The sequence below is a fragment of the Thamnophis elegans genome, chromosome 4 (genome assembly GCF_009769535.1).
Source record: "Thamnophis elegans isolate rThaEle1 chromosome 4, rThaEle1.pri, whole genome shotgun sequence".
NCBI lineage: Eukaryota > Metazoa > Chordata > Lepidosauria > Squamata > Colubridae > Thamnophis > Thamnophis elegans.
Window position 1 is genome coordinate 57,717,828 of NC_045544.1, and position 18,996 is coordinate 57,736,823.

The 18,996-nt window shown below is 38.0% G+C and overlaps 1 protein-coding gene across 1 annotated transcript; it reads right to left on the reverse strand.

Moving 5' to 3' along the window:
• Positions 1 to 430: 430 nt before the first annotated feature.
• TMEM242 (transmembrane protein 242) lies at positions 431 to 18,351 on the reverse strand. The gene is made up of 4 exons (XM_032216234.1): positions 18,147 to 18,351; positions 15,122 to 15,222; positions 11,150 to 11,287; positions 431 to 944 (listed from the first exon to the last, which is right to left on the reverse strand). Exons 1-4 carry the CDS (start codon positions 18,283 to 18,285, stop codon positions 846 to 848), a joined length of 477 nt encoding a protein of 158 aa, XP_032072125.1. The 5' UTR covers positions 18,286 to 18,351; the 3' UTR covers positions 431 to 845.
• Positions 18,352 to 18,996: the final 645 nt, after the last annotated feature.

The window sequence follows — 18,996 nt, forward strand, 5'->3', positions numbered from 1 at the left end:
AATATCACCAAATTCAATTGAATTACCAATTCATTTCTAACTAGTCATGGCTATTCCCAAATAATACTAATTCAGGGTTGTTTGGTACACCAAAATCTGAAAAAAATAAGTTGGTTCCTTTTCTCCATTTCCACACTCGCTTTTAGGACAACTCTCCAATGCTCAGGACTGTTTGTTTCGGATTGGGATGTTACTGCAATCCAAGAGACTGTTTGGTCAGAAGAGCAAACTTTTGTTCTCTTTGAATTACATCAGGGTTTGGAGAACAAATCTGAGATCTGCAAAGGCCCAGTAATTTCTTTCTTTGGAGTGTAACTAGTGTCAGAAATGTACTGCCACATAGACCCACCATATGTTGTGTTTCTCTTTGCACTGTGAATATTTATAGTCCTGGTTCTTGAAGGCTCATGCTAATCCAGTGAACAAAGAGTAAGATTTAATGACCATCACTTTATTTGTATAATTTTTCACAAGTATTGTTCGGTCTGTTTTAGCGACTTATACCATCTTTTAAAAACCACTATGAATCACTGTGGTGGAAGGACCAGCATATGGATACTCTTGCCCATTAACTTGGTCAACAAGTCATCTCTTCCTTAGGGTTAATGTCTTTGTTTTATAACCACATATTGAGCATGCTTTTTCAAACCAAGGTGCGTGCTCCTTTTAATCTTTTTCTGCACTTATCACCACTAAAGTGAAAACTACTAAGAGCAAAATTTACTTTTGCCTGGAAAATTAAGGGAGCATGTGTTGATAATACTAACTGCATGCCATTTTGAATAGGAATATTTTAATTCCTCTGTAGTTCTGTAAGGCTTAGTACAAATTTCTCCATATGACGTTCACTTAGATTTCCAAATATCCTCCCATTCATCAGAATTTACTGCAGTTTTTCGAACTGATGGAAATAATGACTGCATTTTGTTCCGAAATTCATTCATCTAAAAAAAAAGATAAAAAATAAATGTAAAACCGCAACATCACACCATAAATTCACGGCATTGATAGTATTCTCCTTTTATCCTTCTATTTTGAGTAAACATGCACACACACAGAAAAACAAGTTTTTCTTTATTCATCAACCAACAGGAACAAAACAATGGCTTGGTTATTTGGTGTAACTAGGATATAATGTATTCCTGTTTGAAACAAACCAAATGAAAGACAAGCAAGTTTGTAAATTCTTCTTGTAAAAATTATCACCTTTGGTAGTGGGTTTAAACCTCTGGCTATAAAGAAATCTGGTTAATATCATTTATAATAAACATGTATTTTGTTACATCTTAGCCAAGATAAACCATGAAAGAGATTTAAAATTTATGCAACAGAGAAAATAAGAAAAAAACTCTTAGTTACAAATAAATACAAACTTAGTATTTTAAGTGTTGTTCCTGCACTATCGTCAAAATTATAGATCTACTGATTTCTGATTAGGACTACCAATTACCAACTTTGACCGATATACCAACTGTATCCTTTCAGAGATAGTCTAGTTATTATCTATACATTGGAAACTCACCCTTAGATTATAAAGCACATTGAATGGGGCAATCGTTCCAACTGTGCAGACTGTGATGGGTTAATGACTGAAAACTTATACAAGCTACACTTCATTTGAAGCAACTGCATTGGCTGTTAATTAACTCGAAAGTTGGGTTTAAGCTTCTGCTTATGGCCTAGAACAGGGGTCTCCAACCTTGGCAACTTTAAGACTTGTGCACTTCAACCCCCAGAATTCCTTAGTCAGCTTTGCTGAGTTGAAATCCACAAGACTTAAAGTTGCCAAGGTTGGAGACCCCTGGCCTAGAAGACACTGAACAACTTGGGGCCAGGGGAAGGTCTTACTGCATGTTATCTGAACCACAGGGTAAGCAATTGTATGTTGCTTTCCTCTATGGTGGTACCTAACCTTGGCACTGGTCCTTCCTCAGATTTGCGAGATGCTTCTCATTAGATGGTTTGGATGCCTGTTGAACATCTCTCTCTTCAGCGAGGCTTTCTCCATAGCAATATGGGATGAAAGATTTTTTGTGACTACAGTATTTTAGTTTTTTTTTTTTTTTTTTTTTTTAACCATGCGTGGGTGTGAGTACTTTTGTATAGGAAGGGACATATAAATATATGAAATCATCACCATAATCCAATTTCAAGCTCACAGACTTTCTTCAAAGGAAAAGAATAAGTAAGGTCTAATAGTGTAGATTTAACAGCCCTTGTTGAAGTTAAGGAATTGAATCCATGTCAATGAACAAAACAGTGGCTGGAAACTTCATGGATTCTATTTGAAATTGCATAATAGAAGACAGGATATAAGTATAAAGAAACAGGGAAACAATTAGTAATTAATGCTGGAAAGTAAAAATTATCTCTCCCTAAAACCCTATTAAGAAGTGAGCATTAATTTTATTACATTCTGATGAAACACCAAAAATGTGAATTCCATCATTACTCTTTAGTTTAGGCTGATATGAATTATTTGAACCCTACACAACATTTGTCTTGTCATCTCAGTAATGTTGAAGACAACTCTCTTCACTTTGAGAGGGAGGGAGGGAAGGAAGGATCCTACTTCATCTCCTTGGGAAAGACATACACTCAGAACAACTGGGCCTCTTCAAACTGTCAACCTTTTTACTATAAAAGATAAATAATTATTTTTCCCATTTTAACCCACCAGTCATTCATCAGCAGACAAATATAAAAGCACCCTAAAGTGTTTTTTTCTTAATTCCATCCTGCCTTTTAAAAGTAGATAAGTGAAACAAAGCAGGTGAGGAGAATGTAAACTCTGCTATTACAGAGACTGGGCACCTGTTCATACTAGTCTGAATGGGGTGGAAAAAAGTGAAAAAGAGATTCTTGAAATGCTAAGGAGTTGCTCTCCCTTTACAAAATTCTGCATAGACCATATTAGTTTTGGATAGTTACATTCTATCTCTAGGGTTTGGAGCAGGTGACAACTTTTTTAAATTACACAGGCAAAATCAGATGCTAATTAAAATGGAATTAATTAGCCAATTACCTCCTTTTGAGGTTAGCTATTTAAGATAAACTGATGGATGTCAAACCCCAAAGGAAAAATGATCAAGCTTATGAAACTGGTTAACTGCTAGAAAGAAAAAGAGCTAGGTAGGTAAGAATGAGAGAATTACTGAGGATGTGTCTTCGCTGCTGAAACTCTGCTTGCAGGCAGGGGGATACAACCAAGAATATGCCCTCACACCATTTAAAAAGATTTATGTAAAAGATTAGGTAAAGGAGGTCCTAATCATCTGATACTTGATACATTAAAAGCGACAGTCTTGTCTTGAATTGTATCTAGAAAACTTTGGGACACAAACTCATATGTTGGTTTCCGAACAGGATGATGTGCCACGATCAGAACTTCTGACTACAGCATGTTTTTCTCCTGCCTAGGTCACTGATGACATCAAAGCTGCATGGAGACCATAATTCCCACAATACTGTTTTAGTATATCAAACGATGTGGTAAGGCTGTATTAGTACTATTATCTTTCTCATCTTTCCTATTACCTATTCCTTTAGCATCTTATGATTATCAGCTTTGTTGTTTGTATTTAGTATTTAGTATTTTTAGTATTTTATTAGGATTTATAGGCCGCCCTTTTCCCTGAGGGGACTCAGGGCGGCTTACAATCATTAGGGAGGGGGTGCAATTCAAAATAAACAATATGTGAGCAAAATAAAGTAATAAAAAACACAACTTGCATTCAACATTCAACACTCGGGTGGGGCAAATTAGAGGCTTATCCCCAGGCCTGTTGGGATAGCCAGGTCTTGAGGGCTGCGCGGAAGGCCTGGACGGTGGTGAGGGTGCGTATCTCGACGGGGAGATCATTCCACAGGGTCGGAGCTGCAACAGAAAAGGCTCTCCTCCGTGTAGTCGCCAGTCGACATTGACTGGCGGATGGAATTCGGAGGAGGCCCAGTCTGTGCGATCTTATCGGTCGGAGGGAGGTAATCGGCAGAAGGCGGTCTCTCAAGTACTCAGATCCACTACCATGAAGGGCTTTAAAGATGGTCAACAGCACCCTGAAGCGCACCCGGAGATCAACAGGTAGCCAGTGCAGCTCGCGGAGGATGGGTGTTATGTGGGCGAACCGAGGTGCGCCCACTATCACCCGCGCGGCCGCATTCTGAACTAACTGCAGTCGCCGGATGCACTTCAGGGGCAGCCCCATGTAGAGCACATTGCAGTATTCCAGCCTAGAGATCACAAGGGCTCGAGTGACTGTTGTGAGAGCCTCCTGATTCAGGTAGGGTCGTAACTGGCGGACCAGGCGAACCTGGGCAAATGCCCCCCTGGTCACAGCTGACAGATGATGGTCGAGAGTCAGCTGTGGATCCAGGAGGACTCCTAAGTTACGAACCCTATCTGAGGGGTATAAAATTTGACCCCCCAGCCTGATAGATGGAACATTAGCCAAATTGTTGGGAGGGAAACACAACAGCCACTCGGTCTTGTATGTTGATTGCTTCTATTTTGTATCTTATGACTATCACTGAGTGTTTTAGCTTATGATTTATGATGATTGTATGTTGATTGGGATCATGATTTATCACTTGTTACTTGTATGTACACTGAGATCTTATGAAACCGGAGACAAATTCCTTGTGTATGTCCAATCACACTTGGCCAATAAAGAATTCTATTTTATTCTATTTGGAATACTTAAAACCTGCTGCAGTTTCTTGACTTTTGAAAGCTTTTTGAATTTGCTTTCATTTTGTTAAAATGTTTTTATTCTTAAATCATGGGGAAGATACTCAGGGTTACCAAATAGGGGAGGCTGTAAATATAAGAAATAAGGTTAAACAAAATTTCCCTTTTAATTAGACACAGTGGAAGTAGTCAAAGCCTTCCTACTCATAGCAGTTCTAAAGGTTAATGTATGTATACAAAACAAAGATGTTATGAATTTTGTCACAAAGACGTTATATTATAAGGTCACGGAATCCCTCCCAGTCTGGTTTGGACCCACCATCTGTATATGTGTAGTCCTCATTATACATTTTTTTTAAAGTTCATAAATATTTTATGACTCATCCTTTCTATAAAATAAATGATAGTATCTGCTTTGTGAAGGGATTACAAAACAGATTTATGAAGGCTATCATGATGAAAAGAGTCTTCATTACTTATTTTATGTTGCTTTCTAATTGCCATAGACCACTACAAATTATGAAAGCTTTTTGTTTCTTCCTTTTTTTCTTTAACAAAAACATTAGCTAGGTGAGGCAAATACAGAAATGTTCCTAAAGCTGGCAAGCATTACAACTGCAGCTTTAATTAAATACAAAGATACATTGCTTATTTCCTCTGGCTAAAAATAAATTATGACAACTCTGCTGTAACTGCTGGAAAACCATTACACATTTCTATCAAGTGGTTCTTCTGTTGGTATAATGTAGCTATTATCATTGTATGGCAATTAAATTAAAACTGGCACAAAGATTATAACGATTACGTATGTTCCTTTAAAGTAATATATTTGTGAAAATCCTTGCAATTAGACTAGCTATTCAGAAAAAGGAAAAAAAAAACTTTGCTGACTTAAGACATAAAAACTTTTGTACAATTTAGTACACAGTAAATTTGCAAACAAACTGACCCTGTTTTAAATAGTACAAACATTTCTGGAGAGACGAAGGCTAAGTCAGGAAATGCACAACAGTTTTACACTTTGGATTTGGTGGATACTTTGGATATTTTGGTGGATATTCTGATCTTAACAATACAGAAGCTTGGCAAATCTTGACATATGCCCTTGTCCTTTACAAAAAACCATGCTATGCTTTTCTAGGGGACCGTGTTTCCCCAAAAAAGACAGGGTCTTATTTTCTTTTGACCCCCAAAATAAGTGCTTGGTCTTATTTTCAGGTAGGTCTTATTATTTTGAGGTGCAGGAAGAGGGGAGCATGGTCTCCTCAGCACTGCTGCTGTGTTGTGCGTCACTGGGCCTGCCACTCTTTTTGCGCCGGCATGACAGAAGGGGCGTTGTGGCTAGGGTTGCGGAACCAACTGTTAGGTAAGGGCATGTGCATGGAGCATGCTCTCTCTTCCCCCTCCCCTCCTCCAGCCTCACCTCCTCATCTTGTGTTGTTTGCATGGCAAGCAACCAGAGGAAATGGTGAGGACCGGCTGCGCATGCGTTTAAATATTTTCAGGAGGGCTTGTTTTCAGGAGAAGGCCTATTTTAGCGCATGTGTTCAAAAGCCTGACTGGCCTTATTATCTGGGGAGGTCTTATTTTCAGGGAAACAGAAAATAAATAGAATAGCGGTAATAGCAGAAAATAAGTAAAAAAGCGGTAATGTACTCATAGCTTTTATTTTCTACTTCTCAAACCAATATAAATTTCAAATCAAACATAAATCTATAGGAGAAGGAACTAAGACAGATAGGCCACGAGAGTTTGAGCATCTCATAACCTAATTTCAACTTCATGAAATTATATACATTTTATCAGCTCAATGTACATGTCAGAGTATTATGATGATGCTTTAAATCTGAGAAAACAAATTAGCTATAGTAAGACAATGTACTTACTTGTTGGCTTCTTAATGTAAGGCTAAATAATGAAGGTATCTCAGTGCCATCTATTCCTATGTATCACAATCTGTACCCTTGCCATACAATACAACATATAGGTAGTCCTCAACTTTCAACCATTTATCAGCCGAGAAAGTTCTCAGCTACTTTGAATCAGATGTTCCTTAGCTAACAATACCATTGTCTACCTCTCATTAATAGATAATTAAAGATAGGCAGATTTACACCACAGAAGTTAAGAACTCTAAGGAAAAATCAACATTTTGTCATAAATTGAATTAGTCCATATACACAGTAAAGGAATTGCATGATCTCAACCTCTTCTTGCCAAAAAATGAACAGAGATGGCATTCTTAACTGTCTAAGATTCAAATTCAAACCTTTATTGTCAGAGTACAACATGTGTACAATGAGATTGGCTGAGCCTCCCTTTGTGCACCACCACCACATAGTACAACTCATAGTGAAAGACAAAGAATCCTGCTAAACAAACACCCAGTCCTATTGCACCATGTGAACTTATTGCATGTTACGTCGTCCCCGCAAGTCTATCGTACTATGTTGTTGTAGGGTTATTTTTCATTCAGGAGTCTGGCAGCCCACGGATAAAAACTGTTCTTCAGCCTGTTTCTGCAACTGTCTATGCTTCTATATCTCCTACCCGGTGGTAGGAGAAAAAAGAAGTGCTGAGCAGGGTGTGAGTCGTCCCTGAGGATTTTCCTCACTCTTCTAAGACAGCGAGCCCTAGTGATCTCATCTAGTGGCATCAGGGGCAGCCCATGATGTTTTGTGCTGTGCTCATCACCCTCTGTAGTGTCTTTCTATCTGCAGTTGCCAAGCCAGCATACCTCACCATAATGCAATGAGTGAGGATGCTTTCTATTGTGGACCGGTAAAAGGAGGTCATCAGAAGATGTCTGAGACATCTTCTAGGGAGGCACTGTGTTCAATGAAAAAGCAACTCACATGGATATGGCTATGACCAGATCTAATCTCAAAAGGATTAAACAGCTGCACAAGCAAAGATGAGGAAAAGCAGTCCACAGCTCACATCACAATACTGGGTAGCAAAACTGAGTACATGGTCAGTCCAGACTGTGAACTCAATCTGGCACAGACAATAGTTCTAAATAGTTTAAAATAGTTTTACAGGTTTACATCATAATCCTGGTCCAGGTTTATTTTTAACCTATAGCAACTTTTCTCTAGGACGTTTTCATTCATTTGAAACAGAAAATTGGTTAAATAGATCTGTGACTTCCCATTGTTTCAGCATCTACCCCCCAAACAATTTAGTGTAAAGTACACAGTTTTTAAAGTTTTGTATCTAGCACATGCCCTGATTTATTAAGGTTCTGAATATTGAAAATGCAACAATTTTTCCATTTTGTACACTTGTATGAGATGGTAAAAAAAAACAATGCAGCAAAATCTAAATCTAAAAGGGAAAAAAACTGTGAAGATTGTCCTATCTCCTCTCTTGCCAGCAGGTGTAGCTGTAGTGCTACAAAGGATTTTCCAAGGAATCTTCAACTCCATCCAAGATAAATTATTGCATCATTCTGTTTTTATTTTTCATTTTAATAAGTCTTAATTTTCCTAGCAAGACTTATTTTATGAAAGGCTACCTAATGATAATGGATGTCACTATGCTCTGTCTCTGAAGGTCCTAGGCTATCTGAGGCAATCGGAACACCTACAGTTATTCTTTCCATTCTAACATTTGTGCCAACAATGTTGATGACTAATGTCTTTAGAGGTTGGGCTGGGGACCATTCCAATTTTCTCTCTCATTACCTTTTGGTTTAAACAGCTGTTGTAATCATCATGACTCATAATGTAGCAACTGAATAGGATTGTTAAATGTCTACTGGTATCCAAATTATTTTTTTCATAATCCTACCTCCACCCGACAGATGGTCAATTTAAAGAACACCAAATTACCCTTTCTTATATTTTACAAAGTATTGCTCCTTGTAAGACACCTCTTCAGGTTTAGCTGGGAAGAAGCGTATGAGATCTCTATGCTGAAGTTATTTTCCTTGATCATTTTAGAATAGTTTACAACTCAAAAATAAATTTTCTTGGAGCTTCTTGTTTACTCTCTATTTCCTACACGAGAAGATCCATACTAGATGGTAAGACTTAACTCATATATGCTAAATGTTTGTCATTCATGATTAAACCACAGTTTCTGGGTTCACACAAGAAGCTAAATAAAGACAAAGTAAAACCTTAGGCACTGTGTGAATCCAAGCTGAGGTGATCTTCACATGCAGCCTTTGTACCATTCTTGGATGGCATCACATCTCTGCAAGCCTACTTCAAATTCCCCATTTGATATCTGAGATGACTGAAAGTCTTGGGAAGGTGATTTTGGACTGGAATGTCATTGTCCTGCACAAGGGTGGGTTCCTGAATCGGTTGATACCGGTTCTCTGTGCATGCACGCCGGTCGCACATTGCTTACGCAAATGCAGTTGACTAAAAATTGTTCTGTGCATGCGCGGAAACATGCTGGCAATGGCAGAAGAGACCAAGAACTGGTTTGGGGGCGTGGCCAGTCTGGGCCACTGCCAGTTCTGTGACCCAGGTAAAAATACCACTACCGGTTCGGCCAAACAGGAGCAACCCACCTCTGATCCTGCAGAGTCCAGGTTTCTACTGGTAGAGTTCCTTCATCAGCCTGCCTCCCATGTTCTCCTCCTTGTCCCAATAAAGCTTCACCTATGCCACATCATCTTTTCAACTTAGCAGAAAAGCAAGCAGCTCTTATACACCTGATACAGTGACCCTCCAATCTTTCTCCAAATCAAAGAACAAACAGAATGAACTGCAGATACAAAGAATGTGGGGCACCAAGCTCCAATTTCTGCTGGAAGAAATACTGATCAGCTCCAGTGAATTTTTACATTTCAATTCAGCAGCAATGAAGATCCCTCTGAGGCAGTTAGAACCTTTTTCTAAGGCTTTGGAGAATGAAAACTGTATGTCAAGACAATCAAATTGTGTTTTCATCAGACCAGCTAAAGGATCAGCTGTTTTTTTTAGAAATATACTGATGGCCCTGAGCAACAAAGCTTACCACTTCCCCAGAGCATTATTACTTCCATAATGTTTACTATCTCAGAGAACAATACATCAATTTAACAGATCCAAATTCTATCTATGAAATAAAAAGTGACTTTCCAACCTCCCTAAAGCTCTTGGTTGTGAAAATGCTTCTTTTTCTTTTCAGACCTGACTAAAAAAAGTAAGTATGGCAACACTTTTTTTTAATTGACATTTTTTTCTCATATCAAGATTCTTCTAAATAGCTAATCTATGATGATGTAATCTGTTAATTGGCTCTTAATTCCTTAAGGGAGCACTGCCTATGTCTTTTGTATGATATTTCTTGTGTGCAATTGACTCTGTTAGTTTCCCTAACCATTTGGGGCAAACAACATTTACTCCCAAAGCAGCACCTGTAGCTAATTACCACAATCTGTGTTAGGTGTAAAACCTTGCATGCAAACATCTCACTCTTATTATTTTTTTAGATTCACAGGACAAATAAACACATACTGTACTAGTAACATAGCCATGTGCAGCGTTAAAGGCAGTGCAATCTTCCAGGTGCTCTTCAACCACACTTTCCAGAATCTCCATCCATTTTAATCTTTGGTGAAGATATGCTGGGATTTGCAGTTCAGCAACATCTAAAGCACCACAGGCTCTTCACCCTTAATCAGAGTTGTGCACAAATTATGGCTATGATTTGACAGTGGGGAAAATCCATATGTGCATAAAAATGACATACCCAGAATATGAGGATAATCCTTTTTTCTGTTCATGAATCCTATCTGATTTTTCTCTATTTTTTGCAGCAACTTCACCTTTGCAATTATTTTATAATTTCACTTACACACTCTCACATTCCCATTTAGTAAGGGCATTTCTAGGTGATATTATTCTATCATTCTGTCAAATTTTATTTGGATGTGCCCTTTTTAAAAAGTAAATGTACAAATTTATTTGAATTAAAAAATACAGGAGGAGCATGCCACTGTGGTTTTTTGAGATTTAAAAAATAATTATCTGTCCTACAATTCCCTACTTACCTTCCTGATAGTTTAAAGAAACTTTAAACCAATACCCTGTAATGTAGACAATGTTGTTTAATATGATCTTATAGAAAATCAACATTATTACTTAAGTAGATAAACCAATCCGTGATAATTTCAAAGTCTATTCAAGGAAAAACATCCCTCTGCAACTTGACTAATAATCATTGATAATGGAGCTAGAAGAAATCTACTGTGGGTTGTTTTTAATCTCTCTTTGTCTTGCTGCAGCTTTTTGCTACTACTCCAACATTTGAAAAATGTGGAAAAAAGTATTGCTCAAGATAACAGAAGTGGACACATTATGCTGTTTCCCACTTTTCAGAGAACCAGAGAAGAATTAAAGAAATGTAATATTGGACAGAAAGTGTATCCTAATGGCTCATCCCCATACATACAGAAATGCTTACTGAATTTATGGCATTTCTAAAGCACCAAAGCATGCAACATTAATGAGAGATACTTACATTGTGAACACCCAAAGCCTTCCAGATAGCAAAGCTGATCAATGCAACTCCACTCCAGGCATAGAGTGAACCCCATCCAAGGGCCCGTAAAGCAAGGGAAGAGCCACTTTCTGGCAAAGTTGCCGTGGCAATTACACCCTAGAATAATATATATTTTAAGTGAAGGAAAACATGTTACTTGTGTACATACATAAATAAAAGCAATGAAGAAATTATATGATGATATTAATTTTCTCCTATGATTGTGTAAAAGCTCTTAATTTCTCCAAATACTAATAGCACTAAAAAGTATGGTTACAGGAGGGAAACATATTTATTCCTTCCTCTAAAGTATCTTCCTTTAAAGATCTGTTAAAACACACATGGCAATTAAAGCATATCACCATGTAAGTGTTTATGGAGATTCTCAGTCATCCAGGTCGTGGTTGTCTCAAAGGTGATTGCCTTTTTCAAAAGACATCTGGAATGTATTTGTTTTTCCTTGAAGACGTTTCACTTCTCATCCAAGAAGTTTCATCGGTTCTCACGATTAATAAATAATTAATAATTAATTAAGCTTAGATGAGAAGCAAAACATCTTCAAAGAAAAACAAAGCCCACTTGTCTTTTGAAATAGTACCTTTGAGATTATCAACATGTAAGCTAAACATTTCTTTTACAGGACCCTTAATAAACTATATATTTTAAAGGCAGATAAAAATGGGTCACCATTCATAAATGTATGATTCATGAATGTTTTTATTCTCAGCAGTTTTTTCAGCAGCTAGATAATTTTATACCAGACTTTTAAGTAACTTAAAGAGAGTTATTGAAGAGAGTCAATCTCCAAAACTACTTTAGAGGTACAATTTGGAGAAGTGGTCAAAGTAACACAAATTACCAAATTAGGTTACTGTGTCTGATATTGCTATTTTAAATGTTTATTTTATTATTTGTTGAATGTTTTCATAGATGGCCGGCTCCTCTCTTTAAAAAAAAAATGCAACAATTGATTTTGTTATGTATAGGATAAATGTGGAGATAATACATCAAAGGAATTTTTCAATTTTTTATCATGAAAAGAGAGAGTTAAAATGAAATACAGTATGGGAATTTCTGCAAAAATGAATGCCTCAGAAGAATGATAATGGAAAACTGCTGGCCTGGCTTATTAGCTCAGGAATGTCTGCTCATGAGAGAACTCCTTGAGGGGATAAAATGCCCAAATAACTCTGTCATTCATAGTAAAATACTGTCATATGATGTACACAAAAGCTATTTAGAACTTTAAAACAAGTGTTGAAAAAAATGGCTGGAGAATAACATTTTGGACTTTTCCCTAGTGGTACAGAAAAGATCTCATTGATAAAAGGAGGAACCTCTATTTTAAGAGCACTTTGATCACATGTTTGTTATTGCTTGCCTGTAGGGCTTTTTAATCAACTGTTGATTTTTGTTCTTCATATAAAAACATCACCATTAGTCCTAGCAGAATACTTGACCTTTCCCCCCCAAATATGTATAATTTAGTAACATTACTTTGAAAGCTTGTTTTGCTCAGTGATGGTAAGTCACGGGTTTAAATATTATGGGAAAAATCTAACTTTAATCTCTTATGTTGCTCTTCTAGGCTACTATTTCATATCTCGAGTCTAAGATAACTACTTTGAAGATTAGAAAGTACACTTTATTACTGCTTAAGATTCTGTAGTTATTATTCTTATTTCTCCTCCTAAATAATAAAAGTCCACTGGTATTCAGACAGAAATTTAATCAATTAACAGAAATAAAAATTAGTTGAAGAAGCAACATGACCCATCATGTTTTTCATGCCTTCTACCATTTTTATTAAACAAAGGATTGTTATAAATACCTGCATCTACCATTTTTATTAAACAAAGGATTGTTATAAATACTTGCATAACAAAGACTTTATACTAGTTCATTACACTGGATCTCTTTAAGTCTGGTTTGAGTCTTAAAGTGAATTACTTTTGAGTCACCTATCTTATATTTAAAACCACCCTAAAATTAGTTGTTTCAAGATATAATTCTGTAGTGTTCTAGGCAATTTGCCTCCCCATTTTCAAGAATTCATGCCTCACCTACTTACACCTGCCCTAACAGGTCTTTCAAGGGGGAAAGTAACTTGGCAGTTTTGCAGCGCTTTATCCCCATCCTATAGCATTACATGGACTCTTTTGGCACACAATTAGACAAAAGACCACAGAATGAAATAAGAGTATGGAGCTATGTGTAAGCTATTCTTTTTTTAAATGGGAGAGAGGAATCTTTCTTTCTCCAAGATTATAAAGTTTGGGGAAGGTTAATTATTCCTTTCTCATTTTTTGTTTTGCAAGGTGGATCAGCATTATCTATAATCTTCAGGCATTTTGAGGAATTGAGGAGTTTAAATAGCAGAAGTGCTCAATATCAAGAAGTAGCTAGGCAATTTGTTAAAGGATGAAGTGGATAAGCCATCTTTCAGTTAAAACTAGCTTGGATCATTTAATAGAGGAAAAGACTTCCAACATATGTCCACTCCTGCCAAAAGCAGAAGTCCTTAAACCATCCTGGAGAAAGGGTTGCCTAATCTTTTCTTCAAGACTTCTAGGGATGGAGCACCCTGAGAACTGAGAGCAAGCTGTTCCATTGATTAACCATTCTTATTGTCAGGAAATTCCAGGTTAGATCGCCTCTGACAAGTTTTCACAGATTCCTTTTTTTTCCTGCCCACAAATGCTATGGAAAATAAATCACCACCTGCTTCCCTGTGACAGCCCTTCAAGTATTGGAAGAGTGCTATTACGTTTCCTCTGAGCCTTCTCTTCCTTAAACATACCTAGTTCCCTCAGTTATCCATTATGATTTAACTTCTAGACTCCTTATCAACTTTGTTGCTCTTCTCTGCACTCTTTCTAGGGCAGTATGGGTGAACCTTTTCAGCACTGATCTTCAGGTTTCCAGCATGCGCATGTGCACCAGCCAGCTAGTCTTTGCATGCATATATGTATCAGAAACCGGAAGACCAACTGGCTGGTGCACATGTGCGTGCTGGAAACCGGAAGAGCAGCTGCCCGGCCTGCACATGCACATTGGGAAGCTGCTCTTCCAGTTTCCGGCAGTCCTGCACACATGAAGACCAGCTGACTGGCACACCGGAACCTGGAAGAGCAACAGACAATGGCTTGCGTGCCTGGAGAGATGGCTCTGTGTGCCATTTCTGGCATGCATACCATTGATTCGCCATCAGGGTTCTTTTTTGAATCATGGTGACCAAAACTGGACAGAGTTACAATTAAGGAAAATATATCCAAGTAAAAACAATGTTTTGCTTAAAGTTTTTATTTCTTTATATTTTTTTAAGAAGGATCATACCTACAGGACCATTGGTGGTAATAGTCATGATAGGCTTGTAATAGGGTGGTAAGAAAAGGCAGAATTTCTGTTTTGGTTTGGAATTCATGATTTAGTATAATTTCATTGTATCCTCATTATCTGAATCTGAAACCATCTTTTTTAGTGGCAAACCTGATTGCTATAAGCAGAGCTTGGTGAATTGGAAGTTCCAGAGCACATGGCACTGTCGATATTAGGACTGGAGTTCTGGAATGATATTTGAACTCCAGCTGATAATAACAAATACCAATCACTGTTCTATTTATCTATTTGTATGGGTGGAATACAAAGACCTGTATTCCACCCATAAAACAGAGTTCAACAAAATGCTTCCTAGTTCAATGTTTAGGCGACTGTAACTTTAGACAACCCTATTTTAGCTTTCATTTTTTACCCATATTTTCTTTGTGTATTCCTCCCCGCCACCCCCTCAATAAAGCAGTTCTCTTAGCAGGCACCTACCTACAGTAACTCATACTGTATATATCTTATCATATATCATATTGCATAATATATCTATATTGCATCACTAGTATTCCATTATGACACACTTTTGAAATATCAGAACTGCACAAGAACTTCAAATAAACTAACCTTATTGAACCAATTGGGACTTTTTTTTTTTGTCACAGCAAGTGTTACACCAAAACCTGCTAGCATTCCTGAAGTAGCGACGGAAGCAAGAAAAAGCCCACCTGCCAAAGATAGAAAGGAAGGAAAGATTAAATTATCAGTTCCATTTCTATCATGAAAAAAGGAGATCCATACATCTCTATTTGAAACAAAAGCCTTTTAGTGCTGAATAGAGAGAAAAGTATCAAAATGTCACAATTGCCAAAATATGCACATGATAAGCTTATTTATTATACAGGTTAAAAACAACAGAACAAAAAGATATAACAATTGGAATTGTTATTCCAAGTGTTATGAATAACCAACATTCCAGAAGATAGGCTTAAGATACAGAAGGAGCTTGACAGACTTGAACATTGGGTGCTATTTAATAAAATGTAATTCAATGGTGAAAGAAGTAACGGTCTATATTTAGACAAAAAAATCAAATGCATAGTTGCATAGCATTTGTGGGTTCCGGTACGGTTGGAATGGGCCCGGCAACATCCACATGGACGCGTGCAGCACACATGCATGCATCTTACCGGCTCTGTGAAGCATCACGTAGGCGATGTACGCGCCACGCGCATGCGTGGAAGTGTTGAAGACTTAAAAGACAGGTAAGGAATTCGGGCGGGCGGGCCCTCCGGAACACTGTACCGGAATGGTATCCAGTGCTCTGGGAAGGCTCCGGTACATCTGTACTGGGGCCTACCACCTGCAACCCACCACTGTTGCATAGGTATAGTATAGATGTACCTAGCTCAATAGTAGTAGTTGCGAGAGTAATCTTGGAGTCCTAGTGAAGAATCACTGAAATATGAGCCAGCAATATGTTACAGCTGCCTAAAAAACCAATGCAGTCATAAGCTGCATTAACAGAGGAATGGAACAGAGGGATAGAGTCAAGATCACGTGAAGTGGTAATGGTAAGATTGCACTTGAAATACTACATCCGGTTTTGGTCCCAAAGATGTAAAAAGGATGTTAAGACTGTAGAAAGAGTGCAGAGAAGAGCAACAAAGAAAATTAGGGACTGGAGGCTAAATATATAAAGAACGATTGCTGGAATTGAGTATGTCTAGTAGAAAGAAAAGAGGATTAAAGGTGACATGATAGCAGTGTTCCAATATCTAAGGGATTGCCACAAAGAAGATGGAATCAAGCTATTCTCCAAAGCGCCGGAAGGCAGGGAAAGAAGCAATGGATGAAAACTAATCAAGGAGAGAAGCAATTTAGAATTAAGGAGAAATTGCCTGACAGGGGACCAACTTGCTTCCAGAAGTTGTGGATGTTTCAACACTGGAAGTTTTTAAAAGAGATTGGACAACCATTTGTCTGAAATGTTATAGGGTTTCCTGCTATTCTGTTAATTAGCACTATGTGCCATTTTAAATCTCCAGATTGTTTGGGAGATTATGGTACAAATTCTAAGTGCAAAGTGTGAATTTGGAATGAGTGTGACTTTCTACATTTATCAATAAACAAAATAACTTTTCTCAGGAAGATTAGTAAGAAGTACAGTTAAATAATAATGTAACACATTAAAGTGTTTCTGGTGCCATTACTACACTTTCCTGTAAGTTACTACCACTAGTTTCTTTCTCTGAAGGAAACACCATCTTCATTTTCAGCTGATAAGACTGTGCCATTGAACAGCCCAGACTGCATTTTGGGTGTCTTTATATCAGAATAACTAATGTTATACATTATTTAAGATCTTTCTTGTTTTATGAAAGCAGCATGTCTTTAGAAAAGAGGTATACACTGATTTCACTAAGTTCACCCATGAAAATGTACTACTGCAGAATCAACAGTCTATTTGTGATTAAAGACAGTCATCCAAGGGGAAAATCCGCCCAACTTTCTACTGGGCCTACATCCAAAGTGTAAAAAACCCTACCAGTATTTGCATGTTCATAAAATGGTTACACAGAAAATAAAACTGCTACAAAAAACATCTATGCTTCAAAGATGTTTTATCTTCCAAAATGAAGGAGATCAGGTTTTTATTTTTAATTTTACTTCTCTCTCTTTTTTTATCCTGTGTACCTAATTATTGTTTATTTTGGTCAATTAAGCTAACACAGATTTATCTAATTCTGAGCTTCTCGAAACAGAAAGTTTGTTTTTCGGAATTCAATTAAGTGCCACGGGTTCAAATAATATTCATACATAAGAATAAATCAATGCCCAATTAAATTAGATGCACTCTTTTTCATGGATAAAAATGGTCTCATTAATATTGCAAACATAATGCAACTCTAATCAAGAGCCATGATTTAATGATATAAAACATTCCAAATTATTCACCTATTCACATCTTCTCCAACTATTTCTTAAGAATAAAAGGTAAACTGAGCTGGATACCTTTCCCTCAACTTTCATAATCTCCTGATTTTGGAGATTTCCAAAATTCAAATATAAAATACTCGGAGTTCTCTAGGTTCAGGGATCCTCCTAAAATAGCTCAACTATTAAATCCACCTATATCAATCAAAACTGAAAAGGTTTCAGTTTCATCACACATGTGTGCATACACACAAAATCAAAGTTTTCCTTCTTCATCCCGTTAAGATGAACCTTGCACTAATAAAACCATAGACATCCTATGTCTCAAAGGTGCTTTTTCAAGAAGCAACTGGACTGTCTAGTTAATCTCTTGAAAAGCACCTATGGTGTCCTGGTGACGGGAGCAGGACGTCTGAGCTACCTAAATATCGGCTTCTTACTGAAACTGATTTTAATGAAAAGAAATCAGGTTCCGTGTGAGATGAGGTTGTTGAATCCTTCAAACACGTGTGGTAACGAAGAAGCAGGACGCTCGCTGTGCAAAAACTGCTCCTTGAGGATACTTCAGTACGACTTCGCCTAATTTCCGCCCGTTCTAGAGGTTAAGAGCTGGGTTTCAAAAACTCAGGAAGACCCCTTCAATTCGGCGACCTCGCGTCCCCAGAACTGCCCCCTTTTTCACGTGTTTGTAATTTAGCCGCTGGCAGCAAGCGACCTTTGATTGCGAATCGTCGCCGCTCGTCTTCAGTCGGGCTCGTGTTGAGATCATGGCTCCCCGAAGCCTGAAGCGTTCGTGTAGCGGCAACTCCCAAAAGGGGACCCGGCGTATCTGCTTCTGGGGCAAGCGGCCCCATATTCGGAGGAACTCCAGGGCCTGGGAGGGAATTATCCGAACCTCCCCTCCACAGTTACCCGGATGGAGATGCAGCTGGAGGCGGACTCGCGTTTTTGTGCTGCCGGGATCAGCGGCGGAAACAATCGTAGCGATTGCAGCGTGTCGGCAATGGGGGGCTGCTTTTGGCGTGTAGTAGATGGTGGAGTCATCCTCGAAGCTTTAGCTGTGATTTGTTAGGTTTTGCATTGGTGGAAGGATAGAGGATAAATTCCAGTGGGATTAGGGGGCCCTTACTCCAAGCGTGAGTGGTGTAGGACTAAGACATTCCTGAACCATTAAGCTTTAGTTTAGAAGGAGGTTCTCCGAAATCAATGGATGTGTAAAAAAAGCGCTTCTTCTAGAAATGTGTTAAATATCTCGGGATAGGCAGCGCCACTTTTTAAAGCATTGATCCTCCTTCAGCAATTAAAACAACATTTTTAAAAAAATGTTCCAAACTTGATTGCAGAAAATACACTTCAGCAACAGAGTGGTAAATGCCTGGAATGCACTACCTGAGCCTGTGGTTTCTTCCCCAACCCCCCCCCCCCAACTTTAATTTTAAGACTGTCTACTGTTGACCTCACCCCATTCCTAAGAGATCTCTAAAGGGCATGCATAAGCGCACCAAAGTGCCTACTGTCCCTGTCCCAATGTCCCCATTTATTCGTATCCATTTCATGTATTCATA